General features: G+C 37.3%; 3 protein-coding genes across 3 annotated transcripts in view; 1 reads left to right on the forward strand and 2 right to left on the reverse strand.

Annotated features, from left to right (window-relative positions):
- The window catches only part of LOC107656813 (piwi-like protein 2), a 60414-nt gene extending 40704 nt beyond the window's left edge, over positions 1-19710 (reverse strand). Inside the window, exons 1-4 of the mRNA XM_016444760.1 lie at positions 19706-19710; positions 17981-17984; positions 1900-2100; positions 1141-1251 (exon numbers count right to left, since the gene is read on the reverse strand). Coding sequence (XP_016300246.1) covers positions 1141-1251; positions 1900-2051 — 263 coding nt within the window. The 5' untranslated portion in view covers positions 2052-2100; positions 17981-17984; positions 19706-19710. The remainder of the gene's footprint in view (positions 1-1140; positions 1252-1899; positions 2101-17980; positions 17985-19705) is intronic.
- Positions 4855-6685, reverse strand: LOC107656801 (piwi-like protein 2). The gene is made up of 3 exons (XM_016444748.1): positions 6614-6685; positions 6040-6507; positions 4855-4959 (listed from the first exon to the last, which is right to left on the reverse strand). Exons 2-3 carry the CDS (start codon positions 6478-6480, stop codon positions 4855-4857), a joined length of 546 nt encoding a protein of 181 aa, XP_016300234.1. The 5' UTR covers positions 6481-6507; positions 6614-6685.
- The window catches only part of LOC107656814 (5-hydroxytryptamine receptor 7-like), a 45240-nt gene continuing 37512 nt past the window's right edge, over positions 12874-20601 (forward strand). The window contains exon 1 of the mRNA XM_016444761.1: positions 12874-13465. Coding sequence (XP_016300247.1) covers positions 13005-13465 — 461 coding nt within the window. The 5' untranslated portion in view covers positions 12874-13004. The remainder of the gene's footprint in view (positions 13466-20601) is intronic.

Genomic DNA, 20601 nt, shown 5'->3' on the forward strand with positions numbered 1-20601 from the left:
AGAAAGACAGAAAATCACGCACTGCTCTTGACTGAAAAACTTTAGTAGCCCTAAAGATTAATCTAAATTTATTTATAGAAATAAATATGTCTGCTTGAAAGAATGAAGAATATGGTAAACAAGTTGCTATAAAGAATGCATAATTAGCCTATATAACCATTGGTATTTCATTAAAAAGAAGACCATGTTCTTGTTCTTTATGAGAAGTGGTTTTATTTAATTTTAACTTAAAGGCATGTTGTGTGTCACAGCAGTTAAATTGGTGTCTATCATGATAAAACCTTAATATCAAAACTATTATGAGTTTGGAAATTTTAGAGAAATGCTTAATAAATGTACTGTAACTAAACACATTAGATTTTAGCCGACTAAATTTACTGCAGATTTAGTTTACTAAAATCTTATGATATTTAGTCGACTAAAACTAGACGAAAACTAAAAACAATTCAGATGACTAAAATATGACTAAAACTAAATGGCATTTTAGTCAAAAAACTATGACTGAAACTAAATCTAAATTTGCTGTCAAAATTAACACTGGTGTATATTAACAATTAATGTATATAATTAAAGTCTTAATATCTTATGCAGTGTTGCTACAAGTAAATTGATCTAAAATTCAAGGATTTTTGATATTTTAAAATCACATCCTTGTCTTTATTTTTCATATTGCCTGCACGTAATTTCGCCGGATTCAGCAGCAGATTACACTACAAATAAACGCATAATCGCTTACTTTATGCCCTCCGTGTTTACTTCCGTACGAAAATTTTGCCAAATCCAGTTTCCCCGCAGAATCAGGCTACTTTTCCCACTGTTGCCGCGGGATGTTTTTCAACGTCGTGGGACGACGCGACCCCACTAATGCGATGTTTATCCCCCTGAACATGGTTGTGCTAGTTTTGGACTAGTTTTGTGAAGCAATTGTGCGGATTTTGTTGTGTAAACCTGGAAACCCTGTTCGTATTGTTCTTTTGCGCATGCGGGTCAGTTCAGAACCATGATCTGTTCACACTGTAAAACTGATATTGGCCACATTTAAAACAACAATGTGAACCGCTACACAAAAAAATCGGATCTGATAAAAAAAATCGGAATTGAGCACTAAGGCTCGCAGTGTGAACGTAGCCTTTGACTCACGTAAAAGTAACATGGTACTGAAACACAGCTTCATTTTTGCAACAGATGGGGATGTAGTTTGACCCGATGGATACGGGACAGCCTTTTGTTCCCATTTTCTGCAGAGGCTCCCTGTAGAAACACATTGTAGAAGAGAAACATTAGTCTGTACCAACTTGTTGGATTGATTCGTTGCTAAGCACAGCACCAATGGAACAAATCATTTGCAAATTAGGCAGAATTGGGTCATAACTCAGCTACAATGTATATTATGTACACACAGTTAAAAAGTTGGGGGTCAGTAAGTCTCGTGTTAATAAAGGATGCATTTATTTAATCAAAGATATTGTGAAATATTATTATAATAACTGCTTTTTAGTTTAACATATTTTAAAATGTAATTTATTCCTGTGATGAATTTTCAGCATCATTACTCCAGTCTTCAGTGTCACATGATCCTTCATACTAATCATACTAATATGCTGATTTGCTGCTCTAGAAACATTTCTGATTATTATCAATGTTGAAAACAGTTGTGCTGCTTAATATGTTTGTGGAAACTGGGCTACATTTTTTCAGGATTTTTTAATGTACACATGGTTAAAAAAAAACTGCATTTGAAATAGAAATATTTTGTAACATTAAAGATGTCTTTACTGTAATTTCTGATCAATTTAATGTGTCCTTGTGGAGTATGAATTTCTTAAAAACCTGCTTGAAATGATAAAAAAAAAAAAAAATTACAAACAGGACAAGAAATGACTGAAAGAGAACTCATACTTCACTTTCTCAATTTTCACTTCAACTTTTGGGGGTGTTCCTGGAGGAACTGGGGCTTCTTCAGAGACGGAGGCGGCAGACTGCAAGGAGAACGGGGCAGCAACGGGAGAAACGGGACCCGACGGGCCAATCGGTCTACGGCCTACACTCATATGGGGCAACGCAGCTCTGCCAACACCAACAAATCCTCTGCCCAGGACACTGCAACCACACAAAGCAAAACTCATTCTGATGCAGTCTGATTCAGTCCCTAATCTCACCCAAAAATGAAAAAGATCTTTTCAATTGTGAAGCAAAATAAGTTCCAAAAACACAATGACAGGCCCATAAAATGATCATACAGGCGACTCATATGACTTCTTAAAGGGGTCATATGATGCGATTTCAATTTTTCCTTTCTCTTTGGAGTGTTACAAGCTGTTGGTGCATAAAGAAGATCTTCACTCAAGCCCTCCGTCCTCTGCTCATTCTAGGCCACCGTGTGTGACGCTGTGTTTCATTGTGAAAGCGAAACTACTTTAATGAATCCAGAAATAAATAAAACAAAAGGGAATTTGGAATAAAACAAATTTGTCGGTTTTTTTAGTATTGACATTAATATTGCTATCTGACAGTGTGTGCCAAATATATCAAATGGGAACAGCTGCTGATTGGCACATATTGGTTCAGACAGTTGATTAATCCCAGAACCGGTGCATTTAGGGACATAAGAAACACTGTGACAATGAGCCATAGGTTGTTATAGTGCTGGAAAGGCTGAAAGTGAAATCTTAAAATGTCATGTTTGTGTTGAGAAAATATATATTTTAAGCCAGTCAGGTCAAGTGCAGCCCCAAAAAGCAGAGGCTTCCCAAGAGTTGTGCGGAAAGGTCACAGAAAGGTCACTGTTTCAGACGCCAAGGACTATTTCAAACACTATTCAAGTCCTTACAAAGAAAAAAAGCTCTTAAATAGAAGATTAATGGGCTTAAGTTCATCATTTGTATTTACATTGCAGATTAAGTTTGTTTTCATTATTAGCTACTTGACCTTCCTGCTGTCTTCAGCAGTAAATTGCACGTCTAATTGGTGACTATTCAACTTTGTTGGTGTTGCCAAGGATACAAAAATGATGGCGCACAATTTAATGCCCACTCCAATCAACCTAGCGCTGACATGAATAATAAAACCGGTATGAGTTTGATTAAATGCAGTACACAGCAGGGTTGACTAAGACGTGTTGTATTTATAATGGTATAATAGTATAGGCCCTGCTCCTTATGCCAATATGCAACTTTTTAAAAACCAAATGTTGCATCTCAACCTGAATGAATACGCAAACATGTTGGCATTAAATGTTCACCACCTTTCAATGGTTTGGGGTTGGTCAGGGTTATTTTTATGTTTTTCCCAAAAAAAAACAAGGCTACATTTATTTGATCTAAAACCACAGTAAAACTGTAATATTTTGAAATATTAATACAACGTAAAATAACTTTTATTATCTGACTATATTTTAAAACAATTTATTCCTGTGATGACAAAGCTGTATTTTCAGCATCATTACTCCAGTCTTCAGTGTCACATGACAAATCGAAAATCATTTTGTAGAAACCGTGATACATTGTGTAGAACTCCTTGAATAGAAAGTTCAAAAGAACAGTATTTATATGAAAAATAAATATTTTGAAACATTATATTTTAGGGCTGGGTAAAAAATATCGATATCTCGATATTAATCGATTATAATTTTTACGAAACGATATTGATTGTTAAATCCCAAGAATCGATTAGTCCTGTTTTCAGTTAATGGACGGAACGTTGAAGGGCACCTCCCATCCAATATATCGCAATAAGCATTGTGCTTTGGTACTTTTAATATGAAACAAAGTCTCAGATTTCAAATTCTGTCCGTTGTATTGCAGTATTTAAACAATAAATGCCATTTTGGCGCTGTTTAATGTGGAGTGACAGATCGCTGTAGCGCCTCGATCATCAGATGCAGCAGCGCGAGGCGCACGTGAACTAATCATCTCCTCCACATTAATACAAGTTTCAGCACAAAATAAACATGACTAAACATCCGAAGGTAAATTAAAAGAAAGAGTACAACTTTACAATCCGTATCCTGTCTCATGTAATCGCTCAATAAGTGTTTCAGCCGCACAAAGACGTCAATATAACGGCTTCTAAACAATGTCACGTAACGTCACATTTACCTCAGAAACAAACATACTTGGTGACCATAAACTCATTAATCAGCTGGAAAAATAAACTGTAGAGAGAGGCATTTTACTAAATATATGCACCATACAACATATTCATTATCAATTTTACTGTTCTTCAATGTTTAATTTATGTTTGAATAAATCCATCAAGTTTTTATGCCAGCCACCATTGTTTATATTTAAAAAAAATAATAATAAAAAAAAACCGAATTGAAGTAGAAATATTATTATGTAATTTTAACTTTATTATTTTAAAAACTTCATTAAGTGTAATTTTAACAAATCAGTCAATTTTAACCGTCAATATTACAGTAATGTATTACCAACTGACTCTCATGTATATTTTACAGCATTAGTTGAGATCTTTTTTCTTGAGAAAATTTGGCATGTACTGTACCTGATATATATCAAAAATAATCGATACTGAATCAAATCGGCAATGGAATCGCAAGCTTGTGAATGAGAATCGAATCGAATCGTGACATTTTGTCAATTTATCCTTGCTGAATAGAATAATAATTTCATTCAAAACAATAATAAAAATACAGAGAGAATATATAATACATTTTTTTTTAAATTATAATAACGAAAAATGTGGTGCCAATCTCTTTTGTCCTTTTTGGAGTTGTGGCTGTGAGTAAATGATGACTGGACTTCAATTTTTGGGTGAATTTGAAGTCAATTCCTGAAAATCTAAAGATGCATACATGCACAATGAAGCAAAAATAAAGCTTTTCACTTTTTCCTTTCACATACCAACAGGTGTAGCTCCTCTGCCCCACGTCTTTCCCGGTTCAATGCCCAGGCCCCTGAACATGGACACCAGCGATGACCCCGGCCCAGGAGCCTCAACCTAAAAGAAAGCCAAGCCTGAGACTTTTCCATAAATCTATTGCTAAATCAAATGTGTTAATCTGGAACTTGTATAACAATAAACACTTATTTCCTCAAATTTGGTGAGACTAATTAAATGCATTTAATTGAATTCACTAATTTAATGAAGTAAATATATGTGCTGCATGTTTCAGACTGAAGCATGGCACTGTGTTCTTTTACGCAAGCAGCTCATTATCTGCTGGTGTTTGCAGCACCTAAGAGCAGCTTGGTTCACAGATGTTGTGAATGGAGTAATAATAGTCTTCAATAGAGTAACAGAAACAGCTTAAATGACCATGTTTTTCAGCTTGAATTAATGTGTTTGCATAGCAGAAGTGACTGAATTCATTTTATGATGCTGCACAAAAATTCAGCAAACAGTTTGTTTGTTTTAAAAGTTAGTTGGCTTAAAATTAAAATAATAATAATAATAATACAGCCATACAAATTAATATTGTAATTGTACAGTTGTAATGCAAAGTAGTGCTGGGCGGTATACCGGTTCATACCGAATACCGGTTTTTATTTTTGTTATGAAAAGTATAACTTAAGTTGTTTAACTTTCATTTGATTAAAAGATTGTTTTATGCCAGAAACTTTCATAGGGCTATTGTAAAAACACATTTTAATAAATTAGGTTGTTTTTATGCATTCAAATAATTAGACATAATTAAATTAAACACAGAATTTGGTAACAATAAAACAAAATGTGAGAAAAAAAATAAAACATTTCATAGGGCCCTAAAAATTTAATTTTTGTTAAACTTTTAATAAACTGATGTTAAATGGTTTCATGTTTTAATTAATTAGGCATGCTTTTTGATTAATAACATTTAATTTAAGCATTAAAAGGAATCAAGAATCAGTGGAATCAATGGAATCTTGAAAAATTAAAATGGAAAAAACGGAATTTGGGGAAAAAATAAAACAGATTTCATAGGACCCTAATTATAGGCTGGTTGTTTAAACACACATCAGTGTTCAAACACCACGTAAAAGTGAATTTTGCACAATAGCTCCCCTTTAAATCACAATTTCATTTTTTTTTTTTTTTTACCTGGGCGATCGCTGGAGCCACCTCTGTTTGCAGCTCAGGCATCTTTTCCTGTACATCTGATTTTTTAATGTCCAGTGTAGGCACTGGTCCCACAGCAGCCCCTCTCCCTATCCCAACACTGGGCTCTGGAGCGGGCAGCAAAAAACCTCGGGCTCTTCCAAAACCTCCCTCGTCTGTCGGTAATCGCACTCCTCTAGGAATGCCCACCAGAGGCTCGCTTACAGACGGAGTTATGCCTCTCCCAAACCGCACAGGCATTTCTCCAGGTCCGCCTAAGGCTCTACCTCGTCCAGGAAGAGGTTCATCTTTAGGCAGAACCAGACCTCTGGCTCGCCCCAATGGGGGCTGGTCAGGCAATTGACCCTGATCTTCTGCTGACTGCATCCATGGCATGCGGGTGACCCCTGGGGGCCCCGGAAAGGGGGGTCGCTTTGGATCCATTTCTTCCTTTGCTGCACTTCAATGCAACTGACAAAAACAAAGCACAATGAAGGTTCTCTTGACATGTCTATCTACAACACTGTCAAAGCACTGCAGAAGCTTTAAGGCAATAAATCATAATAGTATATCTCACTGCGCTTTTTCTTAGCACGCTTCCAAGAGGCCCCAAGAGTCACTGTGCAAGACTTCTAGAAAATATGCGCACTGAAGCACAAAAAAACTGAAATGCCCAAAAATGTCATGTTAATTGCTGTAATCGAGGCTAATGTCATTTTTGCAGACATTCAAAATCTTTATCTCAGTCGACATGCGCACGTGCCTGCCTGACAAGCGTCTAAAACTACAGCTGAGATTATTTCACTTTTTAATTTCGATTTGCAAATTAAAATTAAATGACATTTTTTGTTTGGCTAGGGGAATATAACATTACCGACGTGCATTTAGTACTTTTTTGGCCATTGAATGTCGAAACTGGACAGCGCGCGAAGTCCATTCAAACTGATTATTCGACAGAATGACGCACGCAGTAATAAAAAGCAATTCTATTCGATTATTTTAGAAACAAATGAGGTTGACGCATGCATAAAACCGTAAAAAGGGTATAAAGTAGGCTAACTGTACCTGCAAATGTAGTCGACACTTCTCCAACAACCGGGTGGACTGAATCGAACAATTACTGATTCAGTGTTGTCCGATTCGTGATTCTTTTCAATGATTCAGTTAAACCAATTCATGACTCATTCGTAAGTAAAAGGAAAGTTTGGGAACACTTTTGAACTTGTAACTCAAATAAATTGGTCAATGTTTTTAACATGTTTGTGCATTTAGTTTTTTTTTTTGATAGGCTAACATTAGTTATCAGTCCATTCAGTCCACCAAAATCAGTCCATTCTTTGTTAATATTTTATTTGATGTTCTCTGTAGACAGCAATGAGGCGTATTAAAATAAAGACTAGCAAAAATGATGTCTATTAAACAGTCAATCTTTAGCTTTTCTTATACATCTGATATATAAATGTGGACAAAGATGTTAATTTTAGAATAAACAAAGTTTTCCATGGATGTTTGTTTGAAAATCAATCCAGTACAAATGATAATTACAAGAAAAATACTACATACCTCCTCTCCTTCTTGTGAGATATTTCTAAAAAAAAAAAACCCAGGAAAGGGCGCTGTTATGGACAAACTGCTAAATTTAGTGTCTCTGAAAGCCCAGGATGTCCTTTTTATGACACACCACTTAAAACAGGGATGTGTGTGGTCTCACAGAAATGTATGAAATACAGACGTCCTCTACAGGGAACAAAATTCAGCTGTGCCCAGGAGATTATTAAAAATAAAAAGGGCAACGCTTTAACCCCTTCATGTTTGGAGAGTTCCATTAATGAAGCTAAATTCAGAAAAGAAGCAAAAACTGGTTTGGTTTCGAACGCAAGCTGCAACAAGCTTTTAACTAGTAAGAATAAATCTGGCTGTGCATGAACTGTTTCAAAAGTCATCAGAAAACTTCAGTTGAAAAGAAAAATAGCATAAGGAATCGTCTATTTTGAACAGTGAGCACCAGTTTGAATAGTTCATCAAAGTGTTTACCCCTTTTCTCCCAAGGACCTTTGCTGCATGAGAATTCATTTTCTTGCCACTACCAAAGTTCACAAAGTCAAGGCAAGAAATATTTTCACAAAACAGATGATGCTGCAGTCTTATAGGTGGAATGGATACTGTATTGCATTTGTTTCACCATGCACAGAGATAACTAACAGATCAGCTACAACTCTGACTTATCTGGTGCTGTTTTCCATACATATGTATCGCCCTGCTATTGTTAAACTTATAGTATCTCAGAAATTTTCTTCAGGTTTGTTTTCTGTTCTAACATTCTGCTCTATGTAGTAATGTGTAATTCTATTATATATTATGCTATTTACTCAATATGGTATTATCTTACTTAAAATATGATGAATGGTCATGAAAGTAATCAATATACTGATTAATATGCTTGAGTTATTCCAATACTGTAAGTCTGAGGGCCTATCCATTGGGCAATACTGGTGGTTTCCATTGGATTGTACCAAGTGAACTTAAATAACCCAATGAACTCTGGGTTATTCCCAGAAGTTAACAGGAACAAGTAAACAGATTTGATGAATGTCTCATGTGACCACCTTATTGGCAGCAGAATGAAGGTGGCTGATCTGGCCAAATTCCACCATTAATAAAAATGGCCATGGGAGTAAAAGTGGCTGATCTGGCCAAATTCCACTGATAAGAAATTGTGGCAAATCAGATAGACATAGCCAATAATAAAAACCGGAACTACCAACTTTGGTAAGAGAAAAAGGTATAAAACGGATGAGCTGACAGACAAAGACTCAGATGCGGCGGCCGTACATCGAAGAAAAACTACACAACAGTAGTGATATAGAAAAATAAAGATTCTAAAAAACGTTCAACAAACAAACTTAATTTGTTCAAATGAGTTACACTAAATACAAAGTCATTATCATACTTTATCATACTTTGGGAAATGTTTGATTCATTTTGCAGTCAGTAAATTTAAATTATAGTGTGTTGTATTATAAGAAAGCATCAAGTCAAACATCTCCTGCCATAAGTCTTTTTGTCTTCTGCCTTTGGAGGATTGTGTGACACATTTCTTCTTTATTTCCCCTGTGCTGTATATGATTGTGAAGACACAAGCTACATAGAGTAAACATTGTTTTATTATGCAGCCACAAACATATCTTTGAGCTCAACAGACATCTCAATTAATTATTAAAATGTCTACAGAGAGAACATAACTACTGGAAGGAAACTTAGCTCTGCCACATGATCCCAAATTCTCAGGTTGGAGATTAAGGTGATCCACAAAAAAGGAAATTCAGGATAATATCTATAAAGCAACAAACTATAAAAGGCTCAAAACTTAAGTATATCAAGCGCATACAGTCCCTTCACAAGTGACTATGCTGAACTGTGAAGCAAAGGCAGCAGACAGAAATAAAGTGATTTCATACAATGAGAAAAAAAGTGGTGTAGAATTTACTTCAAAACAATTTTCACTCAGAAATTGCTAGTAACTTTACCAAATAATTACAAGAAGAAGAAAAAACGCATTGAATTAAACTCATTTTTACAGTTTATTTGTTTTGACTGGTTAAATGTGGCATCCTATTTTCTTTATAAAGTGAAGTGACGAGTCCAACTCTCTAACCATTAGGCCACGACTTCCCCCTTTTCGTGTTTGTACTTGGCATTGCTGTATATCTGAAGGCTCATTGTGTCTTTCCTATCACACCGCAATTAAACTCACACACTCATTTGAAAGATTTGTAATTTTTCAAATGTTCTGTCCATTTATTTTTACATAAAACTTTTTTAATGAGGATCAAACTACTTGTGCACCAGAGATACCTCAGAGATTTAGTTTTCTAAATGAAATGTCAATCATGAAAATTGTAATTAAGATGCGGTGCTCTTGGGATGCAGGTTCAAGTCAGGCCTGTGTCAAGTCTTGATCTCATTCTCTTCTTGCAAAAATATATAATTATTATCTTTATCATAGAAATGTGATTAAATTATAGACCTACACATATGAGATTTGTAAGTAAACAAACATCTTTCCCAGCTGTACTGACTCACTATGGAGGCTCATAACTGAATTGTAGCCTTTCAATATAAATGAGGTAATTTCAGCAGCAGTCAGTGTCGCTCATCAGAAGCAAATCACTGCAATGAATATTAATTTAAGCTGACACTCATCAGCGGCACTCTGCACGTCAGGCTACTCTGAATATTGACCAATAAGGCTTGAGGGAAGCAGTGAGCATGCTGGGTCAAAGCAGCTTGGCTTTCATCTTTCTAGCAACACTTGACCCAGGTGCTTTGACCTTGAACATCAAAAGAGAAGCCAACATATCTTGGGTCATAGGATACAGCTACTTTACTGGCATGGTGTCTGGTAACTGGCACACTCTGACCTTCCTAGCAAGTGCGAAATGAGTTTAAAAGGACAGTCCACCCAAAAATTAAAGTGTTTCAGTTCCCATGGACTTCCATTGTAATTTTTTTTAAAAATATACTCACCCCGAGGCAATCCAAGATGTAGATGAGTTTGTTTCTTCATCAGAACAGATTTGGAGAAATAAAGCTTTATATCACTTGTTCACCAATGGATCATCTGCAGTGAATGGGTGCCGTCAGAATGAGCGTCCAAACAGCTGATAAAAACACAATAATCCACACCACTCCATCAGTTAACATCTTGTGAAGTGAAAAGCTGGGTATTTGTAATATAGCATAATATTGCTTTCTCCATTGAAAAAGTTGACTAATCTGAACAAACATATCAGTGAAAATTTGATGTGCGAGGACAGGAGAGAGCAGTATTATGGATTGTGGACTGCTATTTTGGTCAGAAGCTATGGTTTAAAGTTGAAATGCCTTAATGACGGATTTGTTTCATACAAACATATTAATTCATTGGACTAGAGTTGTGTGGATTATTGTAATGTTTTTATCAGCTGTTTGGACTCTCATTCTGACGGCACCCATTCACTGCAGAGCATCCATTGGTGAACAAGTGATGGAATGCTACATTTCTTCAAATCTGTTACGATGAAAAAACAAACTGGCCCTGGGGGTGACATGCCCCATCTGTTGGACAATGACAACGAAGATGATGGTGATGATAGCCGCTTTGACCACATTAGCCTGGGAACATGCTGTCCTACTCTGTGCAATTCTCCGCTTCATTACAGACTAATTTTTCATGCAACTTAACACCACGAGGCTGAGTGCTCACCATTCATGTACAGGATGTGTTTTATTTTTTGTTCAAGCACGGTCTCCGTAGCTGTCAACATTCAACTGATTGGTTTTGATTGTTCAAATTTTCAGGGCTTTTGTTCTCTTAGAGCTCTGCGTGGTGTTCTGGAAATTCTAAAATTATAAGCATTTTCATCTGGCGGTTTATCCAAAGTGACTTTCAGTACACTTATATCATGGACAATTTCCTCTGAAGCAACCTGGTTTTAAGCTCTTTTCTGTCAGTGCAGTGGTCATGAATCGCCCCTTTCAGGGTTTGAACCATAGACTGTAAAAAAAGATGGACGACACGTCTCCTATTCCTTCCACTATAGAAAAGTGAAGCCAAAGCATCTCAGTATGGCCATCCTGAGTAAATGACAGTAGAGTCTGCACAGTAGAGATTCGTTTGGAGCCAGACCCAATCAACCATAACGACATGCCCGTATTTATAGCATCAAATTACTAGCTAAAATAAAACTTATCACAAAAACGAACAATTGAACATATATTAGCGTGATAACAACTACCTTTAATGACCAACACCATCTTTCGGAAATTTGTATTGGAAGTGTAATTTATTATTTTATTTTGACTCAAGTTCCATTCGTTTACATGGAGAGGGCGGGGTTTATGACCTGTACTGCAACCAGCCACCAGGGGGCAAAGACCCCGCAGATTCACTTTTCAGGATGTGTGAGGCACACCCGGTTTGAACCTACAACCTTTTTGTTCACCAACCTAGATCTTTAACAACAAGGCTACAATAAAAGTGTGCTGTAAGCAATTTCAGCCTTTGAATTAGAACACCACCCCCTCAATCTCCAAAACCCCGCCCCCAGTCTCATGTCAGCAAACCTGAGGCGAGCATACTCAAATATGCAAAATAAGTCTCCTGATGAATTTAAAAACGGGATTCCGATTATTATTATTATTATTATTATTAACATCATTATCACGAATATGGTGATAAAGTATTATAATTATTGTTTAATTACAAGCATACGAGAATGTATGCATATTTGCATAAAATTAATTGGACACGCCCACATAGATGCCAAGGGTCTCTGTTGCTGCGCCAGGTTTTATTGAAAATGTTGTCACTGATTGCTGTAAATGGTGCTTTTGGCCCGTCACTGAGACGTGCGTGCTTTCTCAAAACAGTGATGATATCTGTAAGATTGTATATGGTCATTTTATTATTTTCGTCTCCACTTTCCACTGTCCAAAATCTAACATGTCCAAAAATAAAATTGTGCAATGCTATATAAAATGTTATCCATGTAGTTACGCAACAAGGCACAGAAACAATAAAGGAAACAGTAACTGACAGCGAAATGCCTGAGACCTGAAGTGAGAGAGACCCTAGAGACTCTTGCGCTTCCTCCACAACAGAAGACAGAAAAACATCTTAATGTAGGTGGAGCTGAGACCGCTTTTACGCCTTTAACCTACTAGAGTGCACAATTCTCACACACGTCCTCGCTTCACTTCCATCAAGTCAAGGACCGTACAGCTTCTCCAAACGCGCGCGTTTAACAGCCAAACCGTGGCGATGGTCCTCCTTCTTCCCGTTTATTTAAGTTTTCTTCTGCTGTATCCGCACAACTTGCCTTTTTTCTTTTGGAAAGCCTGAAGACACCCCGGATCTGCGCTCGCTTCAGCATGCGTTTGGCGCACGGAGCGCACTCTTGGCGAGCTCTTCATCATCAGGCGCAGGGATGATGTTCAACTCATCGGGCTCGCTAGATTTCTTCTCGTTCACTCACTCTGAGGTCGCGTCGGAAGTTCTCAATGGTTCCTCACACTTATTCTACAACATCTCAGTGGCCATGTGGAACAAATCCTGCGGGGAACAGTTGCTCGATTTCACCACAGCAGAGAAGATTGTCATCGGAATGATGCTGGCCATCATCACCACCGTGACGGTGATTGGAAATATGCTGGTGGTGATCGCGGTGTGCGTCGTTAAGAAGCTCAGACAGCCGTCCAACTATCTGCTGGTGTCTCTGGCCGTGGCGGATCTCTCCGTGGCTATTGTGGTGATGCCATTCGTGATCGTGACGGACCTCACGGGAGGAAAGTGGCTTTTTGGAGAGGTCTTCTGTAACATCTTCATCGGCATGGATGTGATGTGCTGCACTGCATCCATCATGACGCTGTGCGTGATCAGTGTGGACAGGTGAGTAGGTTGGCTTCTTCTTACCAAGCCGTTTATGTGACGCTTTAATACAAAGTGACTTACAGGGGCAATCCTCCTGGAGCAACCCAAGTGTCTTGAATCTCATGGTTTATGAAGCAACACATGATACTTGGGATTTGAACCTACAACCCGTTTAGTATCAGTTTTTTTGAACCACTAGGAGTTTATCAAAATATTGCATCCGCAAGCATAATAAAGTATAAAACATTTATGTATGTATGCATGTGTGTGTGTATTTATTTATTTATCAAGCTGCATGAACTCCACAAATCAGAGTTTTGGACCCCACTGTGTATGTATACAGGAAAGTGTAATCCGATAATTAAAGTTTATTATTATTTTTTTTAAAGAATTTCCACTATTTTAAACTCCTTTTAGCCTTTGCACTTTAATATATATATATATATATATACATATATTCCATATAGTCTCTCTATGAATAATTCCACAAAATGGCATTCATTTACAAATATTCGAAAAATGCTGTTTGAAAAACTGCAGGGCACTTCTGTCACTGCACAACATGTCACGTCAGCTACCCATCTAATCATAAATGTTCCATGTTGTTGCTCATTTAATACTACTCCTCAGTTAAATAAGCATCAGTCAGTACTAAACTGTTCTGGCAACTTCCTTCACTCGAGTATCAAGGCGACTCTCTGGACGTGTTTTCACTGTACAGCAGAAATGAAGACTGACAACTCTGTGTCCATGCTGTACATCATTCCTCCAGACCGAGAATAGGGTCAATACACCTGCAGCCAGTCTCACGAGGGGGTCGCTGGCAGACCCTGATTTGGTTTGACACGTCTGAGGAGCTAGTGTCCTTTGGGTTCTGAAGTCCGAGATTCTGCTGCTGTAGTGAGGTCCACTGGCTCATGTTGGGGTGAAAAAAATGAGCTGTATTGATTTTGCAGTTTTCACTTTCACATATGGCTGTAGTAAACTGTCAGCCATTGATCTATATGTCAGAGTGGCATTAATATTTAGTTCAGATTTAAAAGGTGTTGCTTTCTAACTGCACACAAGGGCTGTTTTTCTATATGACAACAAAATCAACGGGGAATATGATTTACAACATGTCTGGAGTAAATACCTTTTGCAGGCGGTGCCTTGGGGTTTTGAACTTGATGCTTTATCTTTTGGGCTGGAAGCTCAAGTTGCTTATTTAAAATATATAGGCCTACAGTATATAAAATAAATGAATAAATCAAATTATCTTATTATCTGTCTTATTTAAAGATGCCCATCCATTCTGGTGAAGGGAGTTCATCAGTTTAGTCAATTAGTAAGGAGCTACAGCTGTGAAATCATTTATTAGTGAAACTGATTAGACAATAAATTCATGTCTAATTATATATTAATTTAAATTGTATCAAAAAAAATATGTGTTTGTTGCACAACACTTTTAAAAATAAAGATTATTTTCGGCATCTGTGGTTCCATTAAGAATCTTTAACATCCATGGAACCTTTCCATTGCGCAAAAGGTTCTTTAAAGTGGGAAAAGGTTGTTCAGATTATTAAAATAATCCTCACAATAACAAAAATGGTTATTTTAAGCACTGTTTTGGGGAACCCAAAATGGTTCTTCTATTGCATCTCGAAGAAAACCCCCTTGTGGAACTTTTATTTGTAAGAGTGAAGGGTAGTTTCACACCATAGAAAAGCATTTTTGTTCCTTGAAAAACCTTTCAGTAAACAGTTCTTAAAAAAAACATTTGTTTTCTTCACATGAAGAACATTTTAATAATCTGAAGAACCTTTTTCCACTTTAAGGAACCTTTTGTGCAATGAAAAGGTTCTATAGTTGTTAAAGGTCCATCAATGCCAATGAATCCTTTACTTTTAAGATACAGTAAAGTTTGAGATGTATAGCACAAAACTCAGATATAACGTGATACAGCGCTCCTCTGTCTCTTCATTCTGACCTTTTTTTTTTTTTTAAAAGAATGCTTTTGATACTCTAGGGAAATGTCACACAGACACATTTTTCGTGATTTTTTCCCAGCACATTACGTCTGCTATCGCTTAGTAGACACTTTAATCTATACACATGTACATACCAGAGGCTCATATTCTTTCAACAAGCACTTGAGGGTTTTTAAGGAATATAAACAAACCTAGTCTCGTATGACGCTTGTTCCATTTGAAAAAAAAAAAAAGCTGATGAGAAGTGATTGCACATTCGAGGATGGCTGGAAAGGATTTTTCTGTTTGGACAGACAGGAGGTGCTTAGTGCTTCTCTTGTTATTGAGAATAAAGCCGTGTGATCCGTCAGGTTGCTCTGCTCTGGTTTTATTAAATGAAGATTGTGTAGCTGCCATTCGTGATGAGATTACCCAGTCTTCACAGTCTGATTGGCTATTGATTTAAAACGGATCCAGTATTTAATTAGGACATGTACCTGGATACACATGCCCTCTGAATGACATTGTATACGACTATATTTCTTAGCATAAAGGTACCTTCAGGCCTCTTTTTTTCATAATGTAGCATAGTGTGAACCAGGGATATCTATTACTCCAAACAATGACAGACAGGTGTAGTGTTTCAAAAACATTTATTTATTTGTAATTCTATTTAGTGACATTAGTAGCACAACAATTTCAGTTCTAAGCAACTCAATTTTGATTTTATGCTGATTTTAAGAGCATATAATTTATGTTGCATAATATAAAGGGGTCATATGATGCGATTTCAATTTTTCCTTTCTCTTTGGAGTGTTACAAGCTCTTGGTGCATAAAGAAGATCTGTAAAGTTGCAAAGACTAAAGTCTCAAATCCAAAGAGATATTCTTTATAAAAGTTAAGAGTCAACCACGTCTACCTAAAACGGTTCGTTTAAACACGCCCCCACATGTCTATGTCACTGTGTGGGAAGATTTGCATAACCATTCCTCACTCAAGCCCGCCGTGTGTGACGCTGTGTGACGCATTTTATGGAGGACTGTTTCCTGAACCTGCAGAGTAGCCTACAATGGGTCTGTGCTTAAAGGCTTTTCTATAAAGTGGAGCAGTTCCAAATTTGCAAGGACAGTCTGGCGCTTCTGACTCACAGCCTGTAAGTACATTTTTTATATTTAAAGGATTTGCCACTGATGATTCAAACGCGAGTTTGAGCAGTGTAGAGTAGCGCTTGTTGTTTGTCGTTTTTCCGATCACAAATGCAGACATGGTTTTATGTTTAATCGGCGCAATACGCAACACAACGCGTAAAAAGACAGTATAAGTCATTATAATCAGTAATTATGTCCCCACTGGATGCAACAAATGCCTCGTTTATAATGGGTTTTATTGGTTTTGTTTCGTCGCTCCGGCCGGACACGGCATCACAGTATGTTAAGGGGCGTAACATTTCTGCCACACGCTTGAGGTATTCGGCCAATCACAACGCACTGGATAGCTGGCCAATCAGAGCACACCTCGCTTTTCAGACCGATGAGCTTTGTAAAAATCGACACGTTTCAGAATAGAGGAGCATAGAGGAGAAACAATAATGTACAGTATGTGGAAAATAATGTGTTTTTTGAACCTTAAACCACGTAAACACATTGCATTACACCAAATACACAAAATAATGTTCTTTTTAGCAACATCATATGACCCCTTTAATAAAAATGCCACCATGGCCCTTTAAGAATCTTTTTAAGGGCCTTTTTACGCTCTTAAATGAATTTTACAGAAGCCAGCAGTGAAGGACAGCTCCTAAACAGGAACTCAGTGTTCAAGTACTCTTGACAAATGCTTTGACCTTTGATTCAGTGCATCATTTCAATAATGCAAGTGAAACTACCTTGCTAGTGCTTTATCCTCATTTGTCTTCAAAGTGAGGTCTTCTTAAAGGACCATTTACTATATTGTCAAAATCTTGAGGTGTTTCCAACAAGAAGGCTCTTGACAGAAGAATAGGAGTCTGGACTGTCTATCCACTGGACAATCACAGTCCAAAGCTCTAGTGATTAAAGCCATTCAGCAGCGAGGAAAGACCTTTAATAGTAAGAGAAATTAGCTGGAGTTGAGGGAAAAGATGCAGATGATTGACAAATTGAGACATTTCAGGCTGATAAGATCACAAGTGTTTATGCCTGATTTTAAAATCAACATTAAATTAAATAAATCAACACATATCTGTTCTTACTGGACATGATTCATCATTGCACTCAAAATATGCAAAAATGTAATGTATAAATCCATCTATAAACATTCCCTAAAATCTATTTACTTTAATCTAGCAATAGATAATGCCGATAAACATACAGTATTTGTCTGTTAGGGTAATTGAGAGCTCTGGGAGTGTGAGAAAAAGAAATCAGCAATCATAAACAGAGAGTGAAGGTTCCTCTAATGGCCTCGGTATTATCTCATTAAATAAATCACCATTATTTCTCCAATGGTAAAGAAAAATCACCCTCACTCACAACCCACAAATACCCCATTAAGTTGTCCATGAGTGAGCTCAAGCTAGTTATCCATCTTACTGAGACATTAGACCTGACTCTTATTTATGGGCATATTGTAGTTTCATCTCAGGGTGAAGTGACAGTGATGAAACATCGTTCTAGTTTTAGGATGAAGACAACAGGAAGTAGCACTTGGCTTTTCCAGAGATTGTCTTACTATAGGGAGATGAGAGGGTCTGCATTACTTGCTATTGGAGAAAGCGTAACGCTAACTTGGATCACGTGTCCCTTAATAACCAATCACATTACAGCCTTGACGTCATTGAATTTCAGTCAGAGTTTGTGCAACACTCAGTCGCCGTTTACGGATACCATAATTATGAATGAGAAAGTGCCGTAAGCTGAATCCCATCTGTCGCAAAAAGTCAGTGACTTCTCTTATAAAACAGCATTTTTTTCCACGGTAAACTCTAAAAATAGTTAAATCCAAAAGTATTGTTTAGTGTAAAACATGTTGGAGATTAGCAGATAGGCTGTCGATTCATTAAATGATAAGCCGTTTCCTCTAAAAAGCTGTTTATTCAGCGTAGTGAAGCCTCTCCTCCATTGACATCCATTAAAAAAAAAAAAAAAAAAAACGGCCTCTGTTCTCCTTTTCCAGGTACTGCCAGACTGGAAGTGTTAGCTTTAGCCGTTACGTGGCTTGCCTTCTAGTGGCTTTGGCTTTTTTCATGATGTTCATGCTAATGTGACTGGGTAATGTTCGTGTAACGTGCTAATGTGAATGCATGGCACTTCAAAAATCAAGTGTCGGATTTGTTGCATTATTAAAGAGCATACATAAAAAAATAGAAGTAGCATGTCTTTGCTTCAATACACTAAATGTATTGAATGCTGTACTATACAATACTAACTGCTGGATCATCTTTTACAAATTACAATTTTCATCATGTTTTTATTTGTAATCAGTAAAGTACTACAAATTGTAAGTAATCTACCTAGCACCGTATGTACACACACACACACACACACACACACACACACACACACAGATCAACATTTTTAGGGCCAGTTGATGCAAATTGTGTTTTTATGTTTCACTTCACTGTTTATTTTTATGGTAATGTACCTACTTGCCTTTCGCTAATGTGTCTGCACATTTATTCTTTGGAACTATAAAGTGTTTATAAAAAAGTACAAAATTCTAAACAGTATTCAGCCCTTCAGTAAATGTAATAAATTTAGTCTCCTTGTACTATCCTTGTTAAATTGTCAAAGCCACATACATGCCCACATTATCTCTATTTTACTTGGTCACTTTAGGTCTGGTGCTCCTGTTGAGATTAATAAATTGTGATATCAATTATTCAAGCGAGTGACATTAATAATTAAACTCCAGCGTGAGTGAAGGAAGTCTATCCTCTCAGCAGTAGTAACTCTGTCCTTTGTGCAAGAAAAATGGCCTCATATATGTTGAACGGGGGAATTCTGCATATAGAGATGGGAAGGGACAGATTCGCATTAAAATTGCAAATGAGACACACACGGTCTGGCTGTCTTCTAGAATTTAGAAATGAGAACGGACACAGATGTAGTTCAGGTTCAAAAAGCAGGTTTTCCCAGTGGCCCAGGAACTAGCCTCAGGTCTCTAGTGTTCTTGTGACTACTCTCCTTGAGTCTTAGTGGCATATGACGCTTTTTCTGCTCTCCTGACCAGCTTGGCCGCGCAATATGGAGGCCTGGAGAGAGGTAAAACTCACCTGAGACATGTTGAGTCACACCTGTCAGTGTCAACCCATGTTTTTTCGACCGCCACTGATTTCTTCTTGTGACCGCAAGAGTGGAAAGGACAGGAGAAACGGTTACTGTGATTTTCACACTAATATTTTTACATAATCACTTAAGAGTATTGCATGTTTCTAACATGCTGCCATGGGTCACGCTGTACATGCGCTCAAGCAAACATGCTCGAATCCCCAAAATGATTGGGTGTCATCTTGCATGAGATGCCCTAACCAGAAATGATGACAAGCGGTAATATGCTTTATTCCTCAGGGAGGACGGAGAACCGAAATCATGCTGCAGCGCAAGGAAGGTTGAAACAGTTGTCTCACAGGAGGGAGGATGAAAATTTATAGTTACCTCTAAAGGAGGTTTCAGCGGTAGATGTTAAGGGAAAAGGCAGAGAAAAAAGAGGACGTTTTCTTATATAAAAGCTGAGGGGAACAGCTTACAAATCCTCAAAGGGTTAGTTCACCCAAAAATGAAAATTAGCCTGTGTTTTACTCACCCTCGAGCCATCCTAGGTGTATATGACTTTCTTCTTTCAGACAAATCCAGTCGGAGTTATATTAAAAAATTCTCCTGGCTATTCCAAGCGTTATTATTGCAATGGGCGGGTGTTTCTCTTTAACAGTCCAAAACACGTTAAATAAAGCGTGCACATCCATAATAAAACGTGTCTCACATGGCTCCGGGGCATGAATAAAGTCCTCCTGTAGCAATTCCATGTGTTTATGTAAGAAAAATATCCATATTTCTAACGTAATAAACACTTTTATCGTCGTATGCGGAAGTGTTCAGGTGGATGACGAAAGACATATGCGCCTGTGAGATATGCTAGTCCAACCCGATCTCATGAAAGTACATATAAATAGTATATTAATATAAATAGCCAAATAAAAACGAAAACTCGTGGTATTGATACGCAAA

Source organism: Sinocyclocheilus anshuiensis, unplaced genomic scaffold (assembly GCF_001515605.1).
Source record: "Sinocyclocheilus anshuiensis isolate Anshui unplaced genomic scaffold, SAMN03320099.WGS_v1.1 scaffold1136, whole genome shotgun sequence".
In the NCBI taxonomy this organism is placed as follows: Eukaryota; Metazoa; Chordata; class Actinopteri; order Cypriniformes; family Cyprinidae; genus Sinocyclocheilus; species Sinocyclocheilus anshuiensis.